Source organism: Cynocephalus volans, chromosome 1 (genome assembly GCF_027409185.1).
Source record: "Cynocephalus volans isolate mCynVol1 chromosome 1, mCynVol1.pri, whole genome shotgun sequence".
Lineage (NCBI taxonomy): Eukaryota > Metazoa > Chordata > Mammalia > Dermoptera > Cynocephalidae > Cynocephalus > Cynocephalus volans.
The window spans coordinates 185,965,603-185,991,842 of record NC_084460.1 but is presented as its reverse complement, the minus strand read 5'-3'; the positions used below and the strand labels follow the sequence as shown (position 1 = coordinate 185,991,842).

The following is a 26,240-nucleotide window of genomic DNA, read 5'->3' as shown; positions in this document are numbered from 1 at the left end:
ATCACAACGTGTTTATTCATTCACTTGTTAAAGGACATTTGGGTTGTATCCACTTTTGGGCTATTGAAAAGAAAGCTGCTAAGAATATTCACATACATTTATATAGACATGTGCTTTCATTTTTCATGGATAACTACCTAGGAATAGAATAGCTAGATTATATGGTACGTGTAACTTGTTAAGAAATGGCCGAACTGTTTTCCAAAGTGGTTGTACTGTTTTACATTTCTACCAACAGTTTCTCCACATTCTTTCCAATCTTGGTCTGGTCAGTCTTTTTAATTTGTTGTTCTAATAGGTGTGTAGTAGTGTCTCATTGTGGTTTTAATTTGTATTTCACTAATTAATAATGATGAGCATTTTTTCACATGTTTATTGCCATCTGTATTATCTTCTTCAGTGAAGTGTCTGTTCAAATCTTTTGCCCATTTTTAAAAATTGGGTGGTTATTGTTGAGTCTTGAGAGTTCGTTACATATTCTGCTTGTAAGAACATCAGATAAATGCATTGCAAATGTCTTCTCTCAGCCTGTTCTTGTCTTTTATTTTTTTCACGTGCCTTTTGAAGTACACAAGTTGTTAGTTTTGAAGTCCAGTTTATCAATTTGTTCTTTTGTGGATTGTGCTATTGGTGTCATATTAGAAATCTTTGCCTAACCCTAGGACGTAAAGATTTTTTTCTGATATTTTAGGAGTTTTATGGTTTTAGGTTACACATGATCCATCTTGAGATAATTTTTGTTAATGGTGCAAGGTACAGATCAAGTCTTTTTTTTTTTTTGGCAAATGGGTATCCAATTATTTCAGCACCGTTTGTTGAAAGGACTGTCTTTTCTTTATTGACTTGCTTTTTTCAAAAATCAGTTGACAATATATGTGTAGGTCTACTTCTGGACACTTTGTTCTGTTGATCTCCTTGTCTATCTTTATACTAATACCATGCTGTCTTGATTATTATAGCTTTGATTATTATAGCTTGATTATTATAACAAGTATTGAAATCAGGTATTGTTAGCCCTACAACTTTATTTTTGAAAGCTGCTTTGGCGTTTCTAGGTCATTTGCATATAAATTTTAGAATAAAATTGTCAACTCTAAATAAATTTTGGTGGAATTTTGATTGGGATGGGTTTGAATCTATACATTAATTTACAACTTGTTTAATTCTTCAATTTCAGCATGTTTTGTAGTTTTCAGTGTTTTCATTTTTTGTCAGACTTTATCCGTAAGTATTTAATATTTTTTGATATTATTATAAACAGTGTTATTAAAACTTGCTCTCTAACTAGGTCTTGTCCAATAAACATGTGGCTCCTGATCACCTGTTGCAAATCTGCCAGCGCATCGGTCCTATGTTGGATAAAGAAATTCCACCCAGTATTTCAAGAGTCACTTCTTTACTTGGTGCAGGAAGGCAGTCTTTGCTACGTACAGCAAAAGGTACCTTAATTTGAAGAAGTGTTCTGCTTTGTATTAATAGCTTAATGATTATTATAATTGTGAAGTAATGTAAGCATTGTGGAAGAAAGGTGATATGTAACTATAAATCATGCTGTGGACTATAAAATTCTCTGCATTTAGCATAGAACATTGGATTTTATTACGTAGTGTATATTGGGTCTTTCTGCATTTAAAAAAATTGATAAAGATACAGATGTTAAGCTAAAAAGCTTGAATTTATTCTGAGATGTGTTTGAGGTTTTATCGATATGAGTTCTTAATTTTCCATTTTGTAGCTCACTTACTTCATTGAATGTAACTGCATATGTGTAATAAACTCTTTAAATGCTAGAAGTATTTCATTTGATATTTAGATTCTGAAAGCCCTTTGTTATAAGGGGAAGTAATTTTTCTAAATTTGGTAGCAGTTTGAAAATAAGCACCAAAAATGTAAAATTGCATGGCTCTTTTTTACTAATTTTTTTTGCAAGTTATGTGCTAGCAAAATGTTTGGAATTGCTATTCTTTTTCTGTTAGTTTGGTATAAATGATTTAGACTAAGTATATGTATGTGATATGATCTATGTATATACGTGACAAAACTGCTAATGGGCAAGATTGTTGGTTCTTCTGATCTTGAGCATACGTCAAGTACATCCCATGATTATTTTTTGTTAAGAGCTGTTACTGATGTGATGCTGCCTCTTAGATGCACCACCAGTACAAAGCTTGACTGAGAAAGAATAACCCTCCCTCTTGGTTCCATGCCAGACTGGTTTGTCAGCTTTAGTTGTTTCTTAGTGCTCTATAGCCATGCCACACTGTGGCTTTCTGATCAGGAAACTGTTCATATTCTTTCTTCTGTGTCCCTATTCACTTTGTAATTATTCTGTTTTAGGTTGTTATATAGTAGTTACCTGGGTAGCCTGTTTTCCTTTGTTTTCTTTGCTTGTGTCAAGCTCAACATTGTTGTTTTGTGATGAGCACTGCTTTAGAACCGACAGACCTTAGAAGAGACTTCAGCAAGCTGCCCTAGGGTAGGGGCCATATTTCTCTGTTTGTTTTGTACTAGTGCCACAAGAGGATGCCTTGTAACTGCTCTTTGGTCATGTTAGTAGTAATGAATTCATTCATGTAAAACAATATGCCTGTTAGTTTGGGGCACCCGAGGCTCAGTAGAGGTTTAGTATGATGCCTTCCCTCCCTTTCTCTTTGAGGTGTGAAGAAGCTAATTTCTAGCATAGTATGACTGCTTATAAGCTCTTCTCTTCTGCTGCTATCTCCTGTAGAGGAGGGCAGACGTTTTTTTCCTTAGTGCAGTTGCTGGTAGGTCAAGGAGGGATGGGGCTTCAGAAGTAGTATTCAAACTCACAGATTATACATACTTGCTCTTCTGTAAAGGATTATCTGTGATCCTAAAACAAGGGAAATGCTGTTTAATTTTAATTTGTCAGTACTTCCTAAGCATAAAGTCATGACAGTATTGGCCAAATTAATTTTAAAACGGAACAGTTCAGTTATTTAAATCAAGAATATTTCATGTAATCAAAGAAATTAAAATTTTTCATATAAAAGTTTCCATCTTTTAAAAAGTTTGGGTCAGTTGTGATTAAGACCTTTTATCTTTAATAGTGTATGATATAATTCTGCATTGAAAAACAAACACTTATTTGGCATTAAATGGGACTTGGAGTTAAAAGATCTGGTTTTATGGTCCATCTTTACTATTCATTTACAGTGGATCTCTTTAAAGGTCCTAGAACCTTTGAGCCTCAGTTACCTCACTTGTAAATTGGTGAAAATACCTACCTCACAGGGTTGTTGTGAGGATTCAATGAGATATAATGTATGTGGAAAGCACTTTGTGAATTGTAAAGTGCTACAAAAATGTTAGTTGTTGTTGCTGCTGTATTTGAGATGTTTTAATTTTTTTTTCCTTCAGAAATAGTCTAATAAACCTCCAGGGCTTTTCTGTTAAAGTATATTAGTTGGTAAAACTTTGAATAAACAGTTTATTACAATATACGTAAGTATTCTATAAAATCTTTCTTGGGGTTAACTTTCAAGATTTTATGTGTATCTAAAATTCATTTTAAAGACTGCAGGCACACAGTTTGGAAGGGCTCTGCCTTTGCTGCTCTTCATAGAGGAAGACCTCCTGAAATGCCGGTGAATTATGGTTCCCCACCAAATCTTGGTAAGTGAGGTTGGCCTTTGAGATATCTGAAATAATTCTTTTAATTTCATTACAAACTTTACAAATGCTATATTAAAATTTAAAAGGAAATACTGATGGCATTGTAATAAGTATCAAATTTCAAATTTATTAAAATAATTACTAAAAAGTAAAGTTAATGAAAAACAATCTTATTGTAGTAAGAAGTCTGTATACGTATTATAGTACATTAGAATTGGAAAGAAACTTGTGTCCTTCAGATTTCTCAAATGTAGATTTTGTGACCCTCTAGAAATTGTTTTGGAATTTTTCTTAGCTTTTTACATGTTGGCTCCCCCTTAACCTTTTCATTGTTTTTATTTCCTAGTGGAGATACATCGAGGAAAACAACTCACAGGGTGTTCCACTTTTAGCACAGCATTTCCAGGAGTTATGTATCAGCATATAAAAATGCACAGAAGGATTCTCGGACATCTATCTGCTGTTTACTGTGTAGCATTTGATAGGACAGGACATAGAATCTTTACAGTGAGTTAACATTTTAAACTCAATATGCTGTCATCTGGAGCACTTTAGTGTGCTTCAGAATCATCTAGGATATCTTATAAAAAACGTGCAGATTCTATGTTTTCCATCCTCAGAGATTTTGACTCGGTAGGTCTGGTGTCGGACCCATGAATTTGTATTTATTTATTTTTTTTTTAGAGTGAGTAAGAATTATTATTATTATTATTTTTTTAAAAATTTTATTTTGTCGATATACATTGTGGCTAATTATTGCTCCCCATCACCAAAACCTCCCTCCCTTCTCCCTCCCCCCTCCCCCCCAACAATGTCCTTTCTGTTTGCTTGTTGTATCAACTTCAAATAATTGTGGTTGTTATATCTTCTTCCCCTGAATTTGTATTTTTAATAAGTACCCCAAGGTATTCAGCTGCAAATAGTCATGCTCTTTTGGGAGAATTGATTTAAAGTAGTGGTTCTTGAGCCTTATCATTAAGGATGCTTAAAAATATATGTACCTAATACTTCCCCTCTAACCCCTTCTAGACTTACTGAATTAGATTACTTTGTAATTAATTGAAGTATATGTATTAGCCACAAACCCCCCAAAGTAAAAAAAGCCCACAAAAAAAACCTAAACCTCTACAAGGTGATTCATATTCACATTGAGTAATCACTGATTCAGGAAAATGGATTCATAATAAAATAATTTGCAGTGGTGAAGTAATTATAAAACTATATGAAAATATTTGGAATTTAATTTACCATTTTAATTTTTTAAGGGAAAATTAGGATGGGGGAGAAATTTATAATTTTGCAGCTGTGTGATTCAGAATAGATACTCAAATGTTTGAATTAATGGGTATTGGCTGGTACTGTAAATTTGAGACACTGATGTTTCGTTATTTAAAATGAGGGTGTTAGTCCCAGTATTTTTTTTTTTTTAATTGTCTTTGGGATTGCCACTTAGTCTTGTTTTTCAGCCTATGAAACAGACCTGTTGTAACACTCATCAAATTATTTAGCTTGGTGTGAAGTAGACTAACACTTACCTATTGTTAATTGAGATAGGTGAGTCATTAACTTTTAGTTGGACCTATTACTTGGCAGAGAATTTGGGGGAAAATAGTATTTTTAGTGTGGTCTAGTCAACAGAAATGATAACTTCACTGTATCTTTATGTAGACTTTGTTTACTTTGAAGAAAATACTATATTATTCCATAAGTGTTCTGACTGTAAGAGACATAATTTACAGAGTATTCTACCGTTGGAAAGAGAGGAGGGGTAATAGGTACTTCATTTGAGTGGCATGTAAGAGGTATTTTAAATGACTTAAAAAATTTGGTTTATTAAAATTTATTTTTGGGTTTTTTTTGTTAGGGTTCAGATGATTGCTTAGTAAAGATTTGGTCAACACACCACGGACGTCTATTGTCCACATTAAGAGGTCATTCTGCAGAAATTTCAGATATGGCAGTAAACTATGAAAACACAATGATTGCTGCAGGGAGCTGTGATAAAATCATCAGAGTGTGGTGCTTGAGAACTTGCGCCCCAGTTGCTGTGCTCCAAGGACACACAGGATCAATTACATCTTTACAGGTAAACTTCTCACTTAGTGCACACATTTGTGTATTGTCGCCTTTTCCTTTAAAACTTTTTCTCTTTGGAATTGATAAATAATAAGATGCTTAGTAATTATATGATCTATCTTAAATTTAGACAATAAAGAGAAAATTTAGTCATTCATAACTTCCAGAAATCATGGAAAGGTGATGTAGTAAGTATCTAATGCAGTAGAGCTATACATGAAGGTTTCATTGTTGACTTACTGTTTCCTTGAGGTTTATGGTTGAACTGGATGAGTGTCAATTACAAACTGGTGATGGGTTAATTATTTTTCTACTTTAAAATTTGTGGATTTTGATAAGTTGATTAAATTTGCTGAAATATGTAAAAAATTTTTTTTTGTTTCACAATGAATTGAGGGTAATTTTGAACATATACAAAGTTGGCAGAATAGTATGATGAACCCCTTTATATCTATGAACCTATGACCAATTCTTCCCTAACCACTTCACCTGGTACCTAATGCAAATCCTAGAGTTCACTTAACTTCTGCAAATATTTCAGTATGTATTTCTAAAGGGTAAAGATTCTTTTTTTAAAACACAAACCCAACACTTATGCTTACTATTCGTTGATGTTCAAATTTCCAGTTCTCGTAAATGGCACAGTTTTACTTGGTTTGTTTGAATCAGGGTTAATACAAAGCTTGCACCTTACAATTGTTTGCTGTAGATTAAAAGAAACTTTAAAACATAAATTTCACCCCTCATCCAATTTTTTTTTAAATGCTCTTTCCATTTCTTTGTTGAAGGAACTAGGTTGTTTATCTGTAGAGATAAATACACTTTGGATTTTGCCAATTACATTTTTGTGGAATATTTTAACATGTTCTTCTGTATTTCCATTAAGTTAGTCGTTGGATTCAGGGCAGCAGTTCTCTTTAATAAGCATGAGAGTCACCTGGAGGGCTTGCTTAAAGCAGATTGTTAGGCACCACCCTGAAAGATTCTGATTCAAAACATCTAGGGTGGAGCCTGATAATTTGCATTTTTAACAAGTTTCCAGATGCTGCTGCTGCTGCTGCTTTTCCATGGATTATGCTTTCAGGATCACTGATCTAGATAGAGAATTGACCACATTGAGGTGTAAGTTCAGAAGGTACAAAATGTCTGGAGGCCTCTCTAGTATCTCTTGATGATCACTGCTTTAGATCCATTAGTTTAGTAGCAACTGGAAATGGTGCTGTTCTATCATTTTTTGAAAATTACAGTTTTCTTAGGTTGAGGTAAATTGTTGGATGACTGTAAGGCTTTTGAAGGCACATTGATGCCTTTGATTTGAATTTGGTTAAATCTATGGGGGTGGTTCAATTTTCATATGTGAATTTACATAGGCTATGTATTAGAGGTCTCTAAATAGATTTGGTGTGAAGTTCTGTGGGAAAAGGTGACTTTTCTCAACACTGTAGTAAATATTGTCAAAGAGAAGAGACTGAAAAGCTGTTTTTGAATGAAGACAGTTATAGTTGCGATTGTGTTTTATTTTGAAAGTTTAAGCAATATTTTTGGTTTGTGCATTTATTTTTAGATAGGAAGAATATTGTTCTCTGGAGGGTTTTGTAGTTTGAAAATTCAAATCCTAGCTAGGTTTCACAGTGAACATTTTATAATTTGATGTGAACTTATAGGCAATATGGCACAAATAAGGAAACTTATGATACTTGGAGAGGGTTCATTTGGTATTAGGGACCAACATGTGTTTATCACCTAGTGAACATACCTGAAAAATCTACTTGGGTGGGTGGTAGTAAATTTTTAGACTATCAAAAGATTCAGCTGTGCTTGCTAGAGGTTACTTTGGGGTTCAGAGTCAAACAAATAAATGATTTTAGTGCTTAATCTTTTTCATGTACTTTTCTTTGTTATTGGTATATAGAAGCCATGTTTAAAGTTTAGTAAAGTTTTTTTTTCAACTTAGTAAGAAAGTACAAGTTATACTGTTTATAGAAAAATTAGACAATAGTTAAGAGCAAATAGGAAAATAAAAAACCTTCCATTCTTACCATCTAGAAGTAATCACTATTAATATTTTAATATGCATCTTTCTCAAGGATAGCATTATAAAATGTCACTAAATATAATTTACATTCTGAAAAATGTCAGCAATAATGCATAGCCAGGTTGCAACCTAAGGTAGAACATTTTGTCTATTGAAAAGAGTAGCAAGTGAACATTACTCTGGAATGAAAGATATAATGCATAGCTGGCTTGGACTAGACTTCCTTTTTAAGAACAATTGGAAAAGCTGGATGTACAGAGGTGAAAGAAGAGAAGAGGTGTATCAGTATAATGAGAAATTAAGTTGTCAGGATCTGGTAGATAAGGAAATCCCAGAGAGGAATCTTGTGTTTGGGGGCATTTGCCAGTTTCAGAGGAGGTGGCTGAGACAGTTAGCAGATTTTATTGAAAGAAATTCATGGGGTCAGGAGAGGACAAAAATTGGAGTTCAGGGCCTTGGTAAAAACCCTTGTCGTGAGGTTGGAAACTGAAAGGGTTTCATTCTAGGAGTTAAGGATGAACCAGAAATAAATCTACCTTCACAGAAACTGAAGTCCAGCTTCAGATCATGTTAATTCTCATGGATCAGGTAATCTGGCATTGCTGGTGCCCTTGATCTAACTGCAGGCTAGAAGCAGAAGTTACTTTAGAGGAAGATAACATCTGGAGCCTCAAGTTCTTTATAATTTTCTATGTAAAGCGATGACACTTAAATATAATAAGTTATAAAAGGAGACAAACACAACAAGAACCTGGAGGAACAACAGATGATGGAAATAAACTCATATGATCCAGACAGTGGATGTTGCAGATATATTTTGGAAATTGTTGTTCTAATTAAAAGATATAAATTCAGCGGAGAACTGAAAGTTAGTAAAAAGGAAACTCTAGAATTGAAATATATAACTTAAGAATTCAGTAGATGATTTTAATAGTATATGGACACAACTGAAGAAATTGAAGAATTAGTGAACTGGAAGTGAGGTCAGAAGAAAATAAATAGATTAGCAGAGAGAGAAGAGGTTGGAATAATCAGAAAAAAGCTTAAAAGATAGATAACGTGCTGAAAAGATGTACCATGTGTGTAATTGGAATTCCTGAAGAGACAGAATGAAGCAAAAACTATACTTGAAGTAGTAATAGCTGAGAATTTTGCAAAATGCACTGGAGACAGCCACAGTTTCAAGAAGTACAAAGAACTCTGAGCAGAATAAATACACAGAAAACTACAACTATTAAAATACCAGAATAAAACTTGTATACTAAAGACAAAGAGAATTCTTTGCAGTCAGAGGGAAGAGTAGCAGTGATAAGATCCACACCTAGAAGCAACGGAAGTTGATAGACAAAGGAATGATATTTTTAAAGTGCTAATAGAAAATGACTGCCAATCAAGAATTCTGAATCTATTGGAAATATCACTGAAGAAAGTACATTAAATGTGTTTTTAGACAAACTTCTTAGAATTTCTTAGCAGTGGAGTAGCATTAAAGGGAATTCTAAATAGTATTTTTTGGGCACAGAATGTGATCTAGGTGGAAGCTTGGAGATGCAAGACAGAATGAGGAGTTAAAAATAAACGAATGTGTGGGTAAATGAAGATAAACATTGACTGTATAGAACAAGTATATTATCTTCTAGGTTTCAAAATATATATGGAATTAAAAAAAATACTAGCATGTATATCAGGAAGAGGTAATTTTTTAAATTTAGTTTTTGTTTTGTTTTTGGCAGTTGATCGGTACAGGGATTGAACCCTGGACCTTGGTGTCATCAGCAGCACACTAACCAACTGAGCTAACTGCCAGCCTGGAGAATGTAACGTTAGTATTTTAAGATCTTCGCATATTTTGAGAAGTGAAAAGTATAAGTTTACGTTAGACTTTAAGATAAAGATGCATTTTGTAATCTCTAGAATAACAGCTAAAAGAATAGCAACAGAATGCCTAACTATCAATCTAATAGAGGTGGGAAGTATGGAATAATTTAAAAAAGGAGAGAACAACAATATGTGGGACAGTACTAAGATGATACTAGCTGTAGTGGATTAAATTATGTCCCCTCAAAACTCATTGAAGCTTGAATTATGTATTAGAATCTTAGCCCCCCACTGTGACTGTTAAGAGGGTGGGAAATCCTATTATGGTAATTGAAAGGTGGAGCCTTGAAAAGGTGATTGCATTGTAAGACCATGCAGTAGTGAATGGATTAAAAATGGTTGTCAGGGGCGTGGTTCTGAGGGCTTTAAAAGAAGAGGAGAGTCTGTGTTTCTCTCTCTCTCTGCCCTCTCTGCTTCCACCATCTTGCAATGTGAGACCCCTCGGTCAGTGTCGCCAGCTCCAGATGGACTTTGGACTTCCCAGCCTCAGAAACTGTAAGCAGTAAATTTCATTTTCTTTATAAATTACCCAGTTCCAAGTATTTTGTTATAAGCAACAGAAGTGGACTAATATACTAGGCTGTTATTAAATTTCAATATAATTGTATTTTAAATGCATTAAATGGTCCAAGTAAGAGACAGAGATTAGACTTAGATAAAAAGTGAAATCTAGCTATATACTTTACCTTCAATATAAGAATATTGGGAAGTTGAAAGTAAAGTATGGAAAAAATTATCATGCAAACATAAGCCAGAAGAAGGTTGGTGCCGTTATACTAATGTCAGATAAGTGGGCTTTAAGGCAGATAGTTTCAGAGGTAAAGAGGGGCAGTTTATAATGATAAAACATTTCATTGAATAGGACGAAGAGTTTTAAATTTGTATCCACTGAATAAACAGCTTCAGAATACATAAAGTAAAAGTAGAAACCTGTGGGGAGAAATAGATTTCCATAATCATAATGGGAAATTACACCTCTGCTTCTTTTGGTAGCCGAAAGAACAATCTGTGTCATTAAGAATATAGATTTGAACAATATAAATAACAAACTTGACCTGGATGATACATAAAGAACATTGCACCTAATATTTGCATTATTTCTTTTTAGTCATAAGGGGGATGTTTATTAATATTATCCACATTCTGAGCATTAACTTGAGTATAAAGTTTTAAAATACTGATAACAGTTCTCTGACAACAGTGTAATTAAGCCAGAAATTAACAGCCAGAATTGATAGAATAGTCCTCATGTTTGTAAATTATGCAGTATACTTGTAAATAACCCGTACATCAAAGAAGAAATCACAGACATTTAAGACTATTTGAACTGATTAATATTAAAATATTACATATTAAAACTTGTGGGAAGTATTATTTGGGAGCCAGCCTCCAAGGTGCTGCCCAGTGATTCTTGCCTCCTGCTACTCAGACCTCTCTGTAGTTATTGCCCTTGTAGAATAGGGCTGACTTGTGTAACTTAAAGGCTCTTGTGAAAATGGTATAGTGTGACTTCCAGTGCTAGGTAGTAAAGACATGACAGCTTCTTTCTTACTCTTTGAGTCACTCATCTTGAGAGAAATCAACTGTCATGTCAGGACATTCAGGCAGCCTTATGCAAAGGTCTTCATGGCATTAACTGAAGTGTTCTGTCACAGCCATGTGAGTAAGCTATTTGAGAAGCAGGTCTTCCTCCCCCAGTTAACCCTTCATATGACTGTAGCCCAGACTGATATCTTCAGTCTCATGACACCCTGGTCCAGAACCACCTAGCTAAGCTACTCCTGAGTTCTTGACCCATAGAGACTATGAGATAATGAATATTTGTTGTTTTGGGCAGCGAAATTTTGGAGAAATTTGTTAAACAGTATATAATGGACATAGCTGGAGTGTTGAAGGGGAAATTTATAGCACTTAATTAATGTATTAAAAAGAAGCTCAAATTCAGCGGTCAAGTGTATTTCTCAAGGTAGAAGAAGAAATTATGGTAAGTACAGAAATTAAAGACAGAAAAAATGTGCATAAAAATAGAGGGGATCAACAAAGCCAAAAGTTCTTTGTAAGACTAAAAATATTGGTAAAAAAATGAGATTAATCAGGGAACAAAAAAGAAATGACAACCATTACCAGAGTTGAAAAAGGGATGTCACTACAGATCTTTCAGATAATAAAAAGAGGATATTTTAAACTACTTTATATGGGAAAGTTAATGGTAAAGTGCTCGGAGAGACACTTAACAAGACTGATACAAAAAGAAAATTGGAATAGATCTGTAACTGTTAAATGCATTGACTCTGTAGTTAAAAATCTTTTTCCACATATTTGGTATTTCTGTCAAAAATGTTTGACCTGATCTCATGAGGAAGCAATCAGAGAAATCCAAATTAAGGAACAGTCTGTGAAACAAATCTCCTACATCCTTCAAAAGTTTAGTTTCAAGAAAGACAAAAGGTGGGAGAACTGTTATAAGGAACTTCAGGAAAAGTGGCAAACATAAGTGCAGTCTGAGCCTTGATTTGGGTCCTAGCTTTAGGAGAGAAAAAAACTATGGAAATACATTTGAAAACCTGCAGAAATTTGAATTTGGGTTGTGTATCAGTTAATATTGTATCAATTTAAATTTCTTGAGTGATAACTGTTATATCAGATAATAATATTATATAAACATTAAATTTTTTGAGTGCTGATAACTGTTACTTAGGAAAATGTTCTTAGGAGATACATGCTGAGGATTTTAGGGCTAAAGTGATGTACAGCTTAGATTCAGGTAGTTCATGTCTATGTCAGTATGATGACTATACTAGGAGGCAAGGTTGACAAACTGCAACATCAGCCTTTAAACAACATTGGTTTGAACCGTGCAGGTCCATTTATACGTGAATCAAAAATACAGTATTTGTATTTGTGGTATGTGGAACCTGGCGGGATAAACGGAACCTGGGTAAAAGATGGAGGGCTTATTTCTGGGCAGGGCCAGTTCTGTACTTAGCTACTTAGGTAACTTAACTACTTAAGTAACCAGTGCTGCTTCTGTAGGCTGGTAAACTGTTGTCTTTATCACAATTGTATTAACTGTTCGTGAATCTATGTGACTGGTATTATGGATGCTCATTGTACTATTTTTGTGACTTTTATCTAGATTAAAAATATTGCAAAATTAAAAAAAAATAGAAAAATTGCAAGATTAAATGGGGACTAAAATGAACACTACATGAATTAAAACGAACTCTGTATTATTACTACAACTATTCAGCGTTATCTTAGCAAGTACTGCCAGGCACGAAAGAACAAAAGTATGTGAATATCAGAAAGGAAGAGAGAAAATTCTCATCTTGTGACAATTTGGTTGCCTACTTAAGAAATCCAAGAGAATCAGTTGAAAAATGCCTTGACAGGTTGCAATTTATCTTACGAAATAATAGCTATGAACCTAGATAGTGGTGATGGCTGCACAGCATTGTAAATGTACTAAATGCCACTGAATTGTAGGCTTTAAAATGGTTAATATGGTGAATTTTAGGTAATGTGAGTTTTATCCCCTTTTCCCCACAGTAATAGCTCCATCTAGAATGTACATGTCAGCACACAGAAAAGATTTGCATTTTAACAGTTAATAGGACAGATAACCACCTTTGTGTGTGTGTATGTTTTTTTTTTCCTCATGGCTGGCCTGTTATGTACTTTTTAATAATACTCTCACTCTTTAATAGCAAAACAGAGGATCAGCATATATTAAAGACACAAGATTGTAGTATAAGATCTGAGGCCAAAAGGGACTTTGAGTTGTAGTTATTACTTTTGTCTTTATGCAGGATTCAGCTAACCTGTCTTAGAAAAATGAGACACTTAAGTTTTTCATATACAGAAATGCATATTACAGTCATTAGTGAATGGCTTTTTTTTTTTTTTTTTTTTAAAAAGATGACTGGTAAGGGGATCTTAACCCTTGACTTGGTGTTGTCAGCACCACGCTCACCCAGTGAGCAACCAGCCATCCCTATATGGGATCCGAACCCATGGCCTTGGTGTTATCAGCACCACACTCTCCCGAGTGAGCCACGGGCCGGCCCGTGAATGGCTTTGAGGGTAGGTAACAAAACATGGTTGTGTGTCAGTGATATTGCATTTCAGGAAATGTTGCTCCTTAGGACAAGTGAAAGGAAGACTTCAGCGGTTAAAAATGACCGTTGGGCACTAAAAAAAAAAAATCTTTTGGAAGTGTAGAGCTTCACTAGTGAGTTCTGTTGAAACTTGTTAGAATGGCTGAGAGCTTAGTTAAAAGGCTAGATATAGGGTCCATATCCTAAAGCTAAAACTTTCCTATACACCATCAATAACTGACTAATAAATACAGTGGAAGAAATAATTCACAACAGCAACAAAGCCCTTTAAACAATGTAGACATAAATCTAACAGGAAATTTGAAACGTATTTATGAAGAAAGGTCTAAAAGTAATGACAGTACCTTGGGTGGAAGGAGGGAGTAGTCTAAATAAGTGAAAATGACTACTATGTTCCTGAATTCAGAAGATTCAGTATTGTAAAGATGTCAGATCTCTCCAAATTCTGCTATAAAATCAGTGTATTCACATTTGAAATCTCAATAGTTTTGTTCGAATGGAACTTAGCCAGCCATCAAGCTTATTTAGAAAAGAAAAATAAGCACAGCCCTTTGTTGGGCTGGATCACAGACCCTTCTACCCTGTCCTGTGCAGGTCCTGAGTCAGGTAAGTGAAAGAAAAACTGAACAGCCGCTTGCAAGGTAGACGTGGCTTATTCTTCAGATGTGAGCTCCGCCGACTAGCAGTTCAGAGCTGCTGCCTTCCACACCGAAAGTACACAAAATAGCAGCAACGAGCCAAGGGGTACTTGGATATGCATGTGCACTAACTCTACTCTTATCTAACTTGTTTACAAAGGATGTGCTGAATCATACCCAGCCAAATATGAGGCCAGAGGGCCTGACTAAGCTAACTCCACTCTCCTCACACTCCATCCCTTCAGGGTCTCTCACCGTATAGTCTACGAATCTGTGCTCTTCTGCAGTATTCCCTTAACGAGGATGGCTGACCCTTGCATCCATATAACCTCTGTGCTTATTGTATGTTCAGTACACCTTGAGGCTTGTCCCTGTAGCTCTATCCTTTCAACTGTTAGCCATGAAAACCCCATCTGTATACATGTCCAGTTAGTAGTTGTCATTGGGGGTGATTTTCCGCAGGAATCCTGCAGCCACAGTGGTAGAAAACTTCGTGCATATTCAGCAAGCCGACACATTGGCCACATGAACGTATGTATGTGTCCAGTCGACTCTGGGCTTGCAGCCACAATACTATGGGCAAAAGGACGAAAAGGTCATTGGTACCAATAGAGGGAATTCTCATCCCCCTGACAGAATACATGCCAGCTTACCATCCTGGCAAGAATGGTTGCAGGAACAGGTGCTGCGGCTCTAATGCAACAGAGCCTCCGCTGGATAGGGCCTGCCCTTGCGGGTTCTCTCATTTAAGATCCTGTCGGCCATAACTGCCATGTCCACCTCTTCAGGGATGGGAATTGGACAGATAGCCTTAGTCCCTTTTTCAGAAGACCTTTGTACCATTCAGTCATCCCCACTGCCTGGGGGTGATACGGCACACGTAACTTCCACTGAGAAGCCCACTTCTGTACTTCATGTCCGGTAAAGTGGGTTCCATTATCACTCTCTATTACCAGGGGCTGGCCGTACATGGCTGTAAGGCTATTCAGCACCTTAATAGTGCTTACCTTGTCTTGGGCCTTACTAGACCATACAAACAGAAGACCAGTAGCCTTATCAATGGCTGTGAAGATATACCTATAGTTTTCTGACTTTGGCAGTGATCTCACAAACACGTGCCACCATGTTAGGAGCATCTTCCTCTTGGGTTTTCTGCTTATCCGCATGTGGCACCTGGCTAGCTATCAAGGGTACATCTCCCCATCAGGGGCTTTCTTTCTCAGGTTTATGTGGCACCCTTTGAAACATTGACTACACAGTCTTGCATCCAGCGTGCTGCATTCTCAGGTTTATGCAGTATCTGTTAAGCCGTCAACCACATGGTCTTGCAGCCAGCATGCTGCATTCTTGGGTTTATGTGGCACCTGGTGGGCCATAACCACATGGTCTTGCAGCCAGCATGCTGCATTCTCCAATGCAGGCACCCAGCTACATCAGCTGCTGGAGCTCTCTCCAGCCATCTTATGTTTGCCAGTGTTTCAGCTTCACCATTGTGCGGACTGGCTAAGGGGAAGTGTCCTGTGATGTGGAAAAGACTTAGTTCCTTCTTATGTCCTAATTCCCGTAAGTCTTGCCACGTGGCTTGTCCCCATAGGGGTCAGTGATGTGACAGCCACTGCTGATACTTCCAAGTAGTTATCCAAATGGTAAGATCCTTATATATGGCCCACTCATATTTTGCCAAATGACCTTGCAGTGTTGGAGCCACCTTGGTTAAATCTGCAAGAGAATCAGAGGTTAGTAAAAACATCATTATGCAATGAAACACTGTAACCATGCTGGGCCTAGTCCACCTGGCTAGGTCCCCAGCCACTAAACCATGACAGATGGTTGGGCTATGCACATAGCCTTGGGGCAGTACTTTAAAAGTCTATTGCCTTCCTTCCCAGGTGAACGCAAATTGATCTTGGCTCTCAGCTGGGATCAAGATAGACCTTGCAAATGCTTTTTCTTCTGGTACACAATGATAAGTTCTTAGCTGAGTCCTCAGCTGATCCATCCAGTCGTGAACTAAAGGCACAGCTGCATTCAAAGGAAGCACTACTTTGTTCAGTTCCTGATAGTCCACAGTCATCCTCCAGGTCCCATCAGGTTTTTTTCACTGGCCATAGTGGGGTGTTAAAGGACCAGGTGCAGGATGAATGATGTCAACCTTCTCCAACTCCAAGATAGTGGCACCTATCTGTGCATGTCCTCCCGGCAGGTGGTACTGTTTCACATTGACCACATGCCTTGGCATAGGTGACACCTGTGGATCATGCTTGACGTGTCCCCGCAGCACAGGCTTTACTGTCTGTATCTGCAGCTGGAATTCTCCAACCATTGTTCCCGGGTGTAACCCATAAAGTACATCTGTACCCAAGATGTATTCAGATATAGGAGATACATACATAGTATATACGTGAGGGGGCAGTTGTCCAGTGCTTGGCATAAAAGACACAGCTTTGAATATAATAATCTGTCCTCCATAATCATCAACATTCACTATTGCCTCTAGAAACTTATCTGGGTTGCCATGTATCAAGCTACAGCCTGCACCAGTGTCCATCAGCACTAACACATGCTGTACATTTGTCTCAGACCAATGTATTACCAGTTCAACACGAGGCCTCTGGTCCTCCTCTACCCCCAAAAGACAAGGACCTCGGCCTGGTTCCTAGCCAAAAGAGAACAGTCCATCTGCCTCTGTAGAAGTAACTAAAAAATCTTTTAAATACACTGGGTGTACCTTGCCACCTGTTTCTGGAGATTTGGTGAAACGCTGTTTGGGGCAGCAATTGTTGCCACAAGGCAAACAGGACCACAGTTGGCCGCCAGTCGATTTTTTTTTCCCTCTCAACTCCTGCCATAAGTAAGTCAAACCACATCTGTGTATGGCTGGTCTTGCTCGGTTCCTTCAGGGTAAAATCCCAAGCAGTTCTTGGGAGTTTAGTCTTAGTCACCTTTCGGACCCCTTTTGCTCGTCTCCTTCCCTCTGCCTCACCCAGACTGGTCATCATGGTCATCACTTCATGTGTGGGACAACCAACATATGGGGCCAGTATAGCCACCAGTGACCCAAAGGATGTTGATGGAGTGTTCTGTGGCACTACATCCCTCATGCCTGTGAAGTGTTCATTGTCTGGGCCTCGGGGTGTTCACATTAAACATAGACTGTTGCATCCCCAGCTCCTGAATCACTTGGACTAGCTTGGCATATGTTTGCCATTTACTCACAGTTTCGGGCAGTTCTCTGGCATTCGTCCACACGGTCTGGACAGCTGCATTCACCCATTCCATCAAGGAGTGGTTCCTGTCCCAGTGCGTATCTACAGCTGTTCTGTAACCATTGCTGCAGGGGTGGATGCGTGGTGATGGAAGCCACCTTTTCTGTCTCCTCACCAGAGCACATCACGGCATCCACCCCTAGGACCCACAGCCGCAAAAGCCAAGCAGCTAGGAGTTTACTCTGTTGCTGCTGGAACTGTTTCCCTATGTCACCCACTCAGCTTGAGTGTAGGGGACATAAGAAGTGAATTGGGTCACTCGTGGGTTGCCTACTGGTTGCCCACCTTGTCCTATGGACTGTTCATGCTTCAGTTTCTGATGCACAACAGGTCGTGTTAGGGGACACACAGTTTCCTTCAACTCACCATTGGGTTCGTCATTGTCCCCCGTGTTGGAAGCAGGAGTGACCTGTTGCTGTTACTTCAGCCTCCAAAACAAGTACCTGTGCTTCCAACAAGTCTGCTTTCTGCTGCAAATCTTGAAGCAGCACCGCTTTATGGAGTGCCTGGTCCATGTTGACTCGTAATACAGTGAGCAATAGCCAGACCCCAGTCAACAGAAAAGCAACTGCCGGTTACCACATACTTGACGGTAGCCACATTTTCTCTCCCTCGATGGGCTAGTGGCTCCCTTACTGCTCAGAATCCTGCCGGACACACCACTTGTCAGGCTGGCACAGATCTTTCTACCCCATCCCAAGCAGGTCCTGAGTCAGGTAAGTGAAAGAAAAATCGAGCAGCCGCTGGCAAAGTGGACATGCTTTATTCTTCAGATGCAAGCTCTGCCAACCAGCTGAACCTGCCTTCCCATACTGAAAGTACACACAGTAGCGGCAACAAGCCAAGGGGTACACGGGCGTGCATGCTCACTAACTCTACTCTTATGTAAGTTGTTTACAAAGGATGTACTGAATCATACCCAGCTGGATATGAGGTGAGAGAGGACCTGACTGACTCCATTTTTCTCACCCCCACCCCAAAAAGCATTTAGACATGCTAGATATTTAAAAATTCTTTAGAGCTGTTATAAAGAAAACATTATGTTGTCAATTCAGGAACAGACAAAGATCTAGGGGGAACAAAAGTGGAGAGCAACAAACTACTTATGTATGTGGGAATTAGATTTAGAACACAGGTGACTTAAAGTAAAAGTACTCTTCCATAGACATTCAGGTTTAGAATTCTTAAAGTACTCTGTACAAGGTTGCAAATTTTTCTGTGGTGTTTGAATTTAGTTAAGAATTTTCACTTATCAGTGTAACTTCAGTTATATTACTTTTTCCTGTTACTTTTAATGTGATAGTCTACAAAACTCAATTAGGCCATATTCTGGAACATATCTATTTAGATGTAAATAATCACTTTCAGCATTTTAAAAAACAATTCATTGTATCTTCCCAGCTCTTCCTTCTTTTAGTAATGGCACTACTAGTCTTTGTTTTCCAAGCTCCTCCTTTATCTTGAATGTCTTAAGAGTCAGCAAGTTTTGTTGCTTCTTTCTTCTTGGCTTGCTTTCTTTGTTGGGAGAGGAGGGAGGAGCTGCCCTCCAGTTACGGTTCTTGCTGCTTAGATTAACTGGATAGGTTCTTGGGTCTTTATCACATTTTATCTGATCCCTTTCAATCAGTGTTGTATACTGCTGTCAGACAAATCTTTTCACTGCTTTTGGTCTTTTACTTGAAAACTACAGTTACCTTTTAACTTTCTGTTAAGTACAGAAGATCTCTACTCATGAATCCATTTTCCTATGACCTTCAATGTGAACACTAAGATGTTTCTCTTCCTATTACGTAGTTGTATTTCCTAAACTTTCGAACTTGTGCTGATTTTATGCCTTTGCTTAGTATATTTTTTGTAATTTCCATCTTCCTGGATGTCTCCATACCAAATTGATTTTTTTCTGTGTAGCACACTTGCTATTTTATTAAACAGAAACATTACCTCTGTTCCAAAATTACAATATAATTCATGTGTTTGCTAGTAATGTTTTTACCATTTTGTCTTTTAAGTATTTAAATCATTAATCCATTTGGAATTTATCCTGATTTGCTTACCATCTCAAGAATGGATCTCATTTTATTTTTTCATCCAGATTGCTGCATAGTTGTCGTAATATCATTTATGTAGTGATCCATTGTTTCCTGAACACATTTCGAATGGAACCTTTATCCTGCCTTACTTAAGTCTGTATTAGGCTCCATTCTGGACTTTATATTTTTCCATTGGTCGTGCTGTCAGTGTACCTGCTATACCCAATAGTTTTAGTTGTTGAGGGAAGGTATGTGATGTGCTTTAATATCTGATATGACTAGATCTTCACTTTATAGAAAGTTTTTCTAGCTAATCTTGTTTTTATTAGTTATGAAACAGTCTAATGTTGAGATTATGTTACATATAAATTAGAGAGGTTATGATTTTCTACTGCAATAGTACCACCTGTATTTTGGACTTCTTGTCTTAGTTCTTTAATGTGTCAGTTGAAGTTAACTTTGGAAAACTGTTAAACTGTAATTGAGGTAGAATCTGTAGAAGCTGAGTTGTATATATTATTGCTTTTTAGTTCAGCCCAATGGCCAAAGGCTCTCAAAGATATATGGTTTCCACTGGTGCTGATGGGACAGTTTGCTTTTGGCAATGGGATTTAGAATCTCTGAAATTCAGGTAAGTGACTTTAATTATGTAATAAGTTTTCTTCTTTAATGTAGTTTTGATTAGTGATTTAATGAAATGAAGTTTAATTGTGAAGAGAAGTTATGTATTGTGGTTGCCTTTTTATTTTTGAACTTAATTTGTATTACTACAGTATATGTGCCATATTGACTGTTTACTGTTTACAATTATTTAGATTGTTGGATATGTAAAAGAAGCATAGCATTTCTATCTCAGCACATTCTTGTGAAAACACAGTGAGATAATATGTATGTGAGACTTTTTTTAAAATTTAGAAGTGTAAAACTAGGTATGTAATTGGAAATTTAGGCAGGAACACTTGAGGATCATGAGACCTGGATTATAGGCCTATACTGTCCAATACATTAGCCACTAGCCATGTATGACTATGTCGCTAGTGCAATCAAGGAACTGAATTGTTAATTTAAATTTAAAAACTGATACTTAATCCAGTTAATTAAGAAAGCTTTTAAGTGTATTTCGAACAACTTCGATATGTGAATTTTTCAACTGTAAGTTTTAGGAAATCCGAATACAGATCAACTATTTTTAAAGAAAACTGAGTGTTCAAATTGGGATATATTGTAAGTGTCAAATACACACTAGAAGACTTCAAAGATTTAATACTAGAGAAAGAATCTAAAGTAGCTCATTAAATTTTTATTAACATTGATTACATGTTGACTTGATATTTTGGGTATATTGGTTTAAATGAAATAAAATAAATTTTATCTCTTTTTAAAAAATCTGACTACTAGAAAATTTAAAGTTACATAAGTGGCTTGCATTCTCTTTCTGTTGGGTAGTGCTATATGCTTTGGTGGTTTATACCCTCCTCTGCAGCCTTGGTGATGGATTTGCTTAGATACTGAGCTTTAAACATCTCACTTTAAAAATGGGGTTAGAAGGCCTGCTCTTTCTGTGTAGTAGTATTGGCATGAAGGTAGGGGTTGGACAGTGTCTTCTAAAATTCTTCCGTATGTGATAGCATAAGTGGAAATGTTTGGTATACAGTAAGATACTGTAGAAATAAAGTTATAATACTTAAATATGCTGGATGAAAAACTAATATTTTAAACTGTATCAATGTGTTAAAATAATGTATTTTAAAATAACAACATCTTCTTTTAAAGTCCACGTCCCCTGAAGTTCACTGAAAAGCCTAGGCCAGGCGTTCAGATGCTTTGTTCTTCTTTTAGTGTTGGTAAGATAACTTCTTCAGTAATTTTTTTTCATAGTTTTATTTTAGCATTTATTGAATGACCACATTATTGCTAAGAACCTTTATCAGATAAGTGGTAAATGGCTTATGATGTTCATTTCATTAGGTATAATTTATGATGTTCATTTAATTAGCCTTTTTCATGTCTTCTAGTCCCCAGTTCTACCTTTCTCTGATTTCTAATTGTCATCAGTCAGAGCAGAAAGGAGGCTTAAGGTGTCTATGTGAGTGATTCCTGTGCCATGTGCCCCATGTGTATGATATACCAAAATTGTGATTTTCTTCTTCAGGCTAAACTGCATATTTTTAGTAGTTTAGATTTGTTTTCCACATGTTACATCTTTGTGAAATTACCCCCCCCCCTTTTTTTTTCAATGATAGGCAAAGACTTTTCCCTCATAAAAGTCTGAAAACTTCAACAAATGAACTTTGTATTCCACAACTAGGTTAGGTATGTAAAGTTGTTTAGAAAGCAGAACCCCTTTTGTTCAAGTATTTTTAGAGCTGTGGCACTTGAGTGGTACTGATATTGCTACACTTAAAACAGAGGAAGGTTGTGTTCGTTTCCAGAGTGAATTAAAATTTACTTTGTTTAATAAAGCCACAAATTGTTTGTTTGCTTTTTTTTTTTTTGGTGGCTGGCAGGTACAGGGATCTGAACCTGTGACCTTAGTGTTATAAGGTTGCATCATAAATACAGTTTTATAAGCTTTTCATATAGTGAATTAGAAAATAGATTTATTGAGGTAAACTTAGTTTTGGAATAAGAGATCTTTTTCTATATTTTAATATAGAAATTTGATTTCTTCAGAAATTTGTTATAAACTCGATGTTTAAACCTTAACATTTTTATTTCAGGTGGTATGTTTTTAGCCACAGGTAGTACTGATCATGTAATCAGAATGTATTTTTTGGGTTTTGAAGCACCCGAAAAAATCGCAGAACTTGAAAGTCACACTGTAAGCATTCACGTTTTAACATTCTGTAGATTGTTAATAACATTTCTGTTATTGCTAAGGGTAATTGGTATTGGGTCTAATTTTATTTTTTACTTTTTTTTTCTATTGAGCAAATGAATTTTATTTTAAAGAATTTTGATGTGGTTATTAGGTTTTAAAATATTAAATCGGTTGCATTTCTGAGATGTTATTGATTGTGATTTTTAAAAAAATTTTTGCTAAATATATAGAACTGTTAAAATATTAATTAAAATTTAGAGATTTTTATTTATAAAAATGACATTGTCCAGATACGATATGGGTTTTGTTAATTCTATTCTAATTTTAGCTTAAGTGTATGAGGAATTGCATTTAAAGGGGGGAGGGATTTCACTGGGAACTCAGTAGCACATTGAGAGTACTAATATTTTATAGTAGCTATTTTAAGTCCAAAATCTTGATTATAACAGTTGATCCGGGTGAGTTAGTTTCAATTGGGCCTACTTATCCTAACGAATCTCATGAAATCAAAATGCTAGTTTATCAATGTATGGTAAGATAGATAACTCTCAGTATTCTAAAATATTGGTTAAAGGGTCAGGTCATCTTTTTTCCTGTAGGAAGATTTAGGGAAGCCAGTTCACATCTAGGTTATTTGATAAACAGTTTCAAATTCACTTTAAAAGAAAATAATTTTGTACTTAAATCATCATCAAAGTGAAAATGACTTGTTTTCAGCTGCTTTAAAGTCTTTATATTTTGACTATTTTCCACACATTTCATTTCTATACAAGTCATTTTAAACATGTCATTATAAATACAGCTTTAATTTTATAAGCAAGGCTTTTTTTCTTCTGCATATGTCTGTCTTTGAAATGAGAGCTGTATCTTAGTAGTCTGATAGGTTCATAGTTAGAGCCTAAATTTAAAAGTACAAAACAGGTTGAATAACTGGGCTAAGAAACACAAGTTAAGCCAAATGTGCTTCTAGTACTAAAAAAATTTTTTATATTTACAAACTATGTAGACGATCATTTTTGTATTCGTTTTTTTTCCTCAGGATAAAGTAGATAGTATCCAATTTTGTAACAATGGTGATCGGTAAGTGTACGTTTGTGTTTTTGTTTTTTCAGACAAATATGTGCTATGTATTATTATAGCTAATACATCACTTCATATAGTTTTTTTCTCTTTATATTATTATTTTTAGTTGACTAATTATATATGTGTATGGGGCACAATGTAATGTTTTGATATGTTTCCATTGTGGAATGATTAAATCAAGCTAATTAACATATCCATCACCTCACATATTTACCTTTTTTTGTGGTGACAATACTTAAAAAAATCTACTCTTAGCAGTTTTGAAATATACATTATTAACTATAGTCACTATCATTTTGTCTTTTTTTTTCGTGACCGGCACTCAGCCAGTGAGTGCACCGGCCATTCCCATATAGGATCCAAACCCGCGGCGGGAGCGTCGCCGCGCTCCCAGTGCTGCACTCTCCCGAGTGCGCCACGGGCTCGGCCCCTAGTCACTATCATTTTGTATATTGCAGGTATCTATTCATAAATGTATTAATTGAATGAAAAGTATCTGAGGTGGGGGGGGAACACATGAAATTTAAACTTTTAGAATTGTAGTTTCTGCTGGCCTCTGTGACCAAAAGTTCTTTGGCTAGATGTCAGATTTACTGAAAAAATTAGGTATGAGGATGATGACATTCCTATGTTTGAGTAGTTTTTTTAAAAAAAGTCTTTTCTAGTTAACCACTGTGATGTATCCTGAAACAAAATTATTACTTAAATTATATCCTTCGTTCTGGCACCCCAGTGTGTGTCAGGTGCCTTTCCTAAACTGTAGTGTTTAACACCTTAATTGTTAAGTAGATTAATTTTTACCACAGTGTCCAGCATGAATTAATTTGAGTTTAGATGTAAGATGCTTAAAACGGAGCTTTTGCTCTTATTAATTTTCCCAGATTTCTTTAATTTTTCCCCCTCTCTAAGTATTTCTTGTACATTGTCTTCTCAAAACTCAAATATGTTTGAAAAGCTATTGATTGAGTTTGAAATGTGTTTTTTTTTAAATAGGGCCAAGCAAATCATAACAAACCAGAATTTTTCTGTATAGATTTGCCCATTTTTAAAAATTAACACCTGTAGATTCACCTGTCATCAGGACGGCTACATTAGAATTTTTTTTCTCATGATTTTAATTGTAGCCCTTGGTGTCACCTGTGTGTATAAGGTCTTTTTCTGAATATTTTAAGGTTCCTAAGTGGTAGCAGAGATGGAACAGCACGAATTTGGAGATTTGAGCAGTTAGGATGGAGAAGCATTTTATTGGATATGACTACCAGAATCTCAGGGTGAGTTGAGATTGTTTGTTAGAAGTAGATGCATCATAGGTACTTGTCTTCTCTGTGTCTTTGTCACTGTCTGTCTGTCTGTCTGTTGGTTATTTTGTTGAGGGGATTATAGCCACCTCCTGTTATGAAAAGCTGTGGTCTGAGTGAATAGCTACCTACTGGATATCTAATAAACAGATACTTAAATCTGGCATATTAAAAAGAATTTATCCTTACATTTATGTAGGAAAGAACAACATGTACTTGTTCTATTGCTCAAAGCATTGACCTCCTTCTTAGGTGTTAACATTTTAAACCTCCTACAATTAAAAAATATATATATGAAATTAACTGAAGTATGTCAAATGTGGAAATTTTACTTTTCTGTGGATAGGATTTTTGGATTTTTTAAAAAGTAGCTTGGAACTAAGGCTGGAAGGTGAAGTAAGCAAACATACTTTATTATTAAGATTTTAAAAAATTAGGCCCCAATGGGAATTCTGCATACTAAAATTTTGGCTTGTAAAATGGCTAGAAAGGCATATTTCTCAATGCTGCTACTGCCAGTGTTTCAAGCGTATTGTGAGCAGCTTTGAATAAGTAGCACTTTCCAAGATAAATATTGCAAAATTGAAATACAGTGTTATTTTGGTTTATCTATATAGGGAGGCAGTATGGGTGGTGAAAAGAGTACATATTTTGGAGTCAGACCTTGGCTCAAATACCGCATATATTGTTTATAGCTGTGTGATTTTGAGAATATCATTTAATATTAATCTGTTTTATTATCTGAGAAATGAGACTAAGCATTATTGAGAAGTTTAAATGATGTGATGAAAGCTTCTAACTCATTATCTGGCCTAGGGTAGGCATATCAATGTTCTTTTGCCTGTTGTAAATAACATTGTTACTTTAGTTACACTGTAATAGAATACCAAAGCCATAAATTTTACTTTAGAGTTTGTTTCCAAAGTTTATACTTTTTCATATTAGTTTTTCTGAGAAATGTTCCACATTTTGTCTTTTGGAAATCATCATGTCTGCTTTATTTTCAGTATCAGAAATTGATTTATGTTCTCCGCTGTAGCTCAGAGAACTCAAGTTTTCGAAATAAATTTGATATTAGTATTTTTGTGAAGTTATTTGTGGTGGAGAGTAGAAAGAATTTATACTGGGAATTTGATAACCCTTGTTCATAAACAAAAGATCTTTACCATTATATAAAAATGTTACATCTGGAGATTCAAGAGCATCTCTGTGTGAAAGTGAAAACTGTCAGTCTTTGATTAGTTGAAATAATGAAGGGGAATGGGGGTGAAGAGAATTTGAAATTATATTTACACCTGAGCAGTTATTTTGTCAGGTAAAAGGGGAACATCAGTGACAAAACGTAAATACGGTTTTATTTT

The 26,240-nt window shown here is 36.0% G+C and overlaps 1 protein-coding gene across 1 annotated transcript in view; it reads left to right on the top strand.

Annotated features, from left to right (window-relative positions):
• BRWD1 (bromodomain and WD repeat domain containing 1) overlaps positions 1-26,240 on the top strand; it is a 119,275-nt gene that overhangs the window by 15,327 nt on the left and 77,708 nt on the right. Inside the window, exons 5-13 of the mRNA XM_063078496.1 lie at positions 1,289-1,439; positions 3,538-3,636; positions 3,983-4,143; positions 5,501-5,722; positions 20,208-20,308; positions 21,451-21,521; positions 22,398-22,498; positions 23,538-23,578; positions 24,754-24,852. Of these exons, the coding sequence (XP_062934566.1) occupies positions 1,289-1,439; positions 3,538-3,636; positions 3,983-4,143; positions 5,501-5,722; positions 20,208-20,308; positions 21,451-21,521; positions 22,398-22,498; positions 23,538-23,578; positions 24,754-24,852 (1,046 nt within the window). The remainder of the gene's footprint in view (positions 1-1,288; positions 1,440-3,537; positions 3,637-3,982; positions 4,144-5,500; positions 5,723-20,207; positions 20,309-21,450; positions 21,522-22,397; positions 22,499-23,537; positions 23,579-24,753; positions 24,853-26,240) is intronic.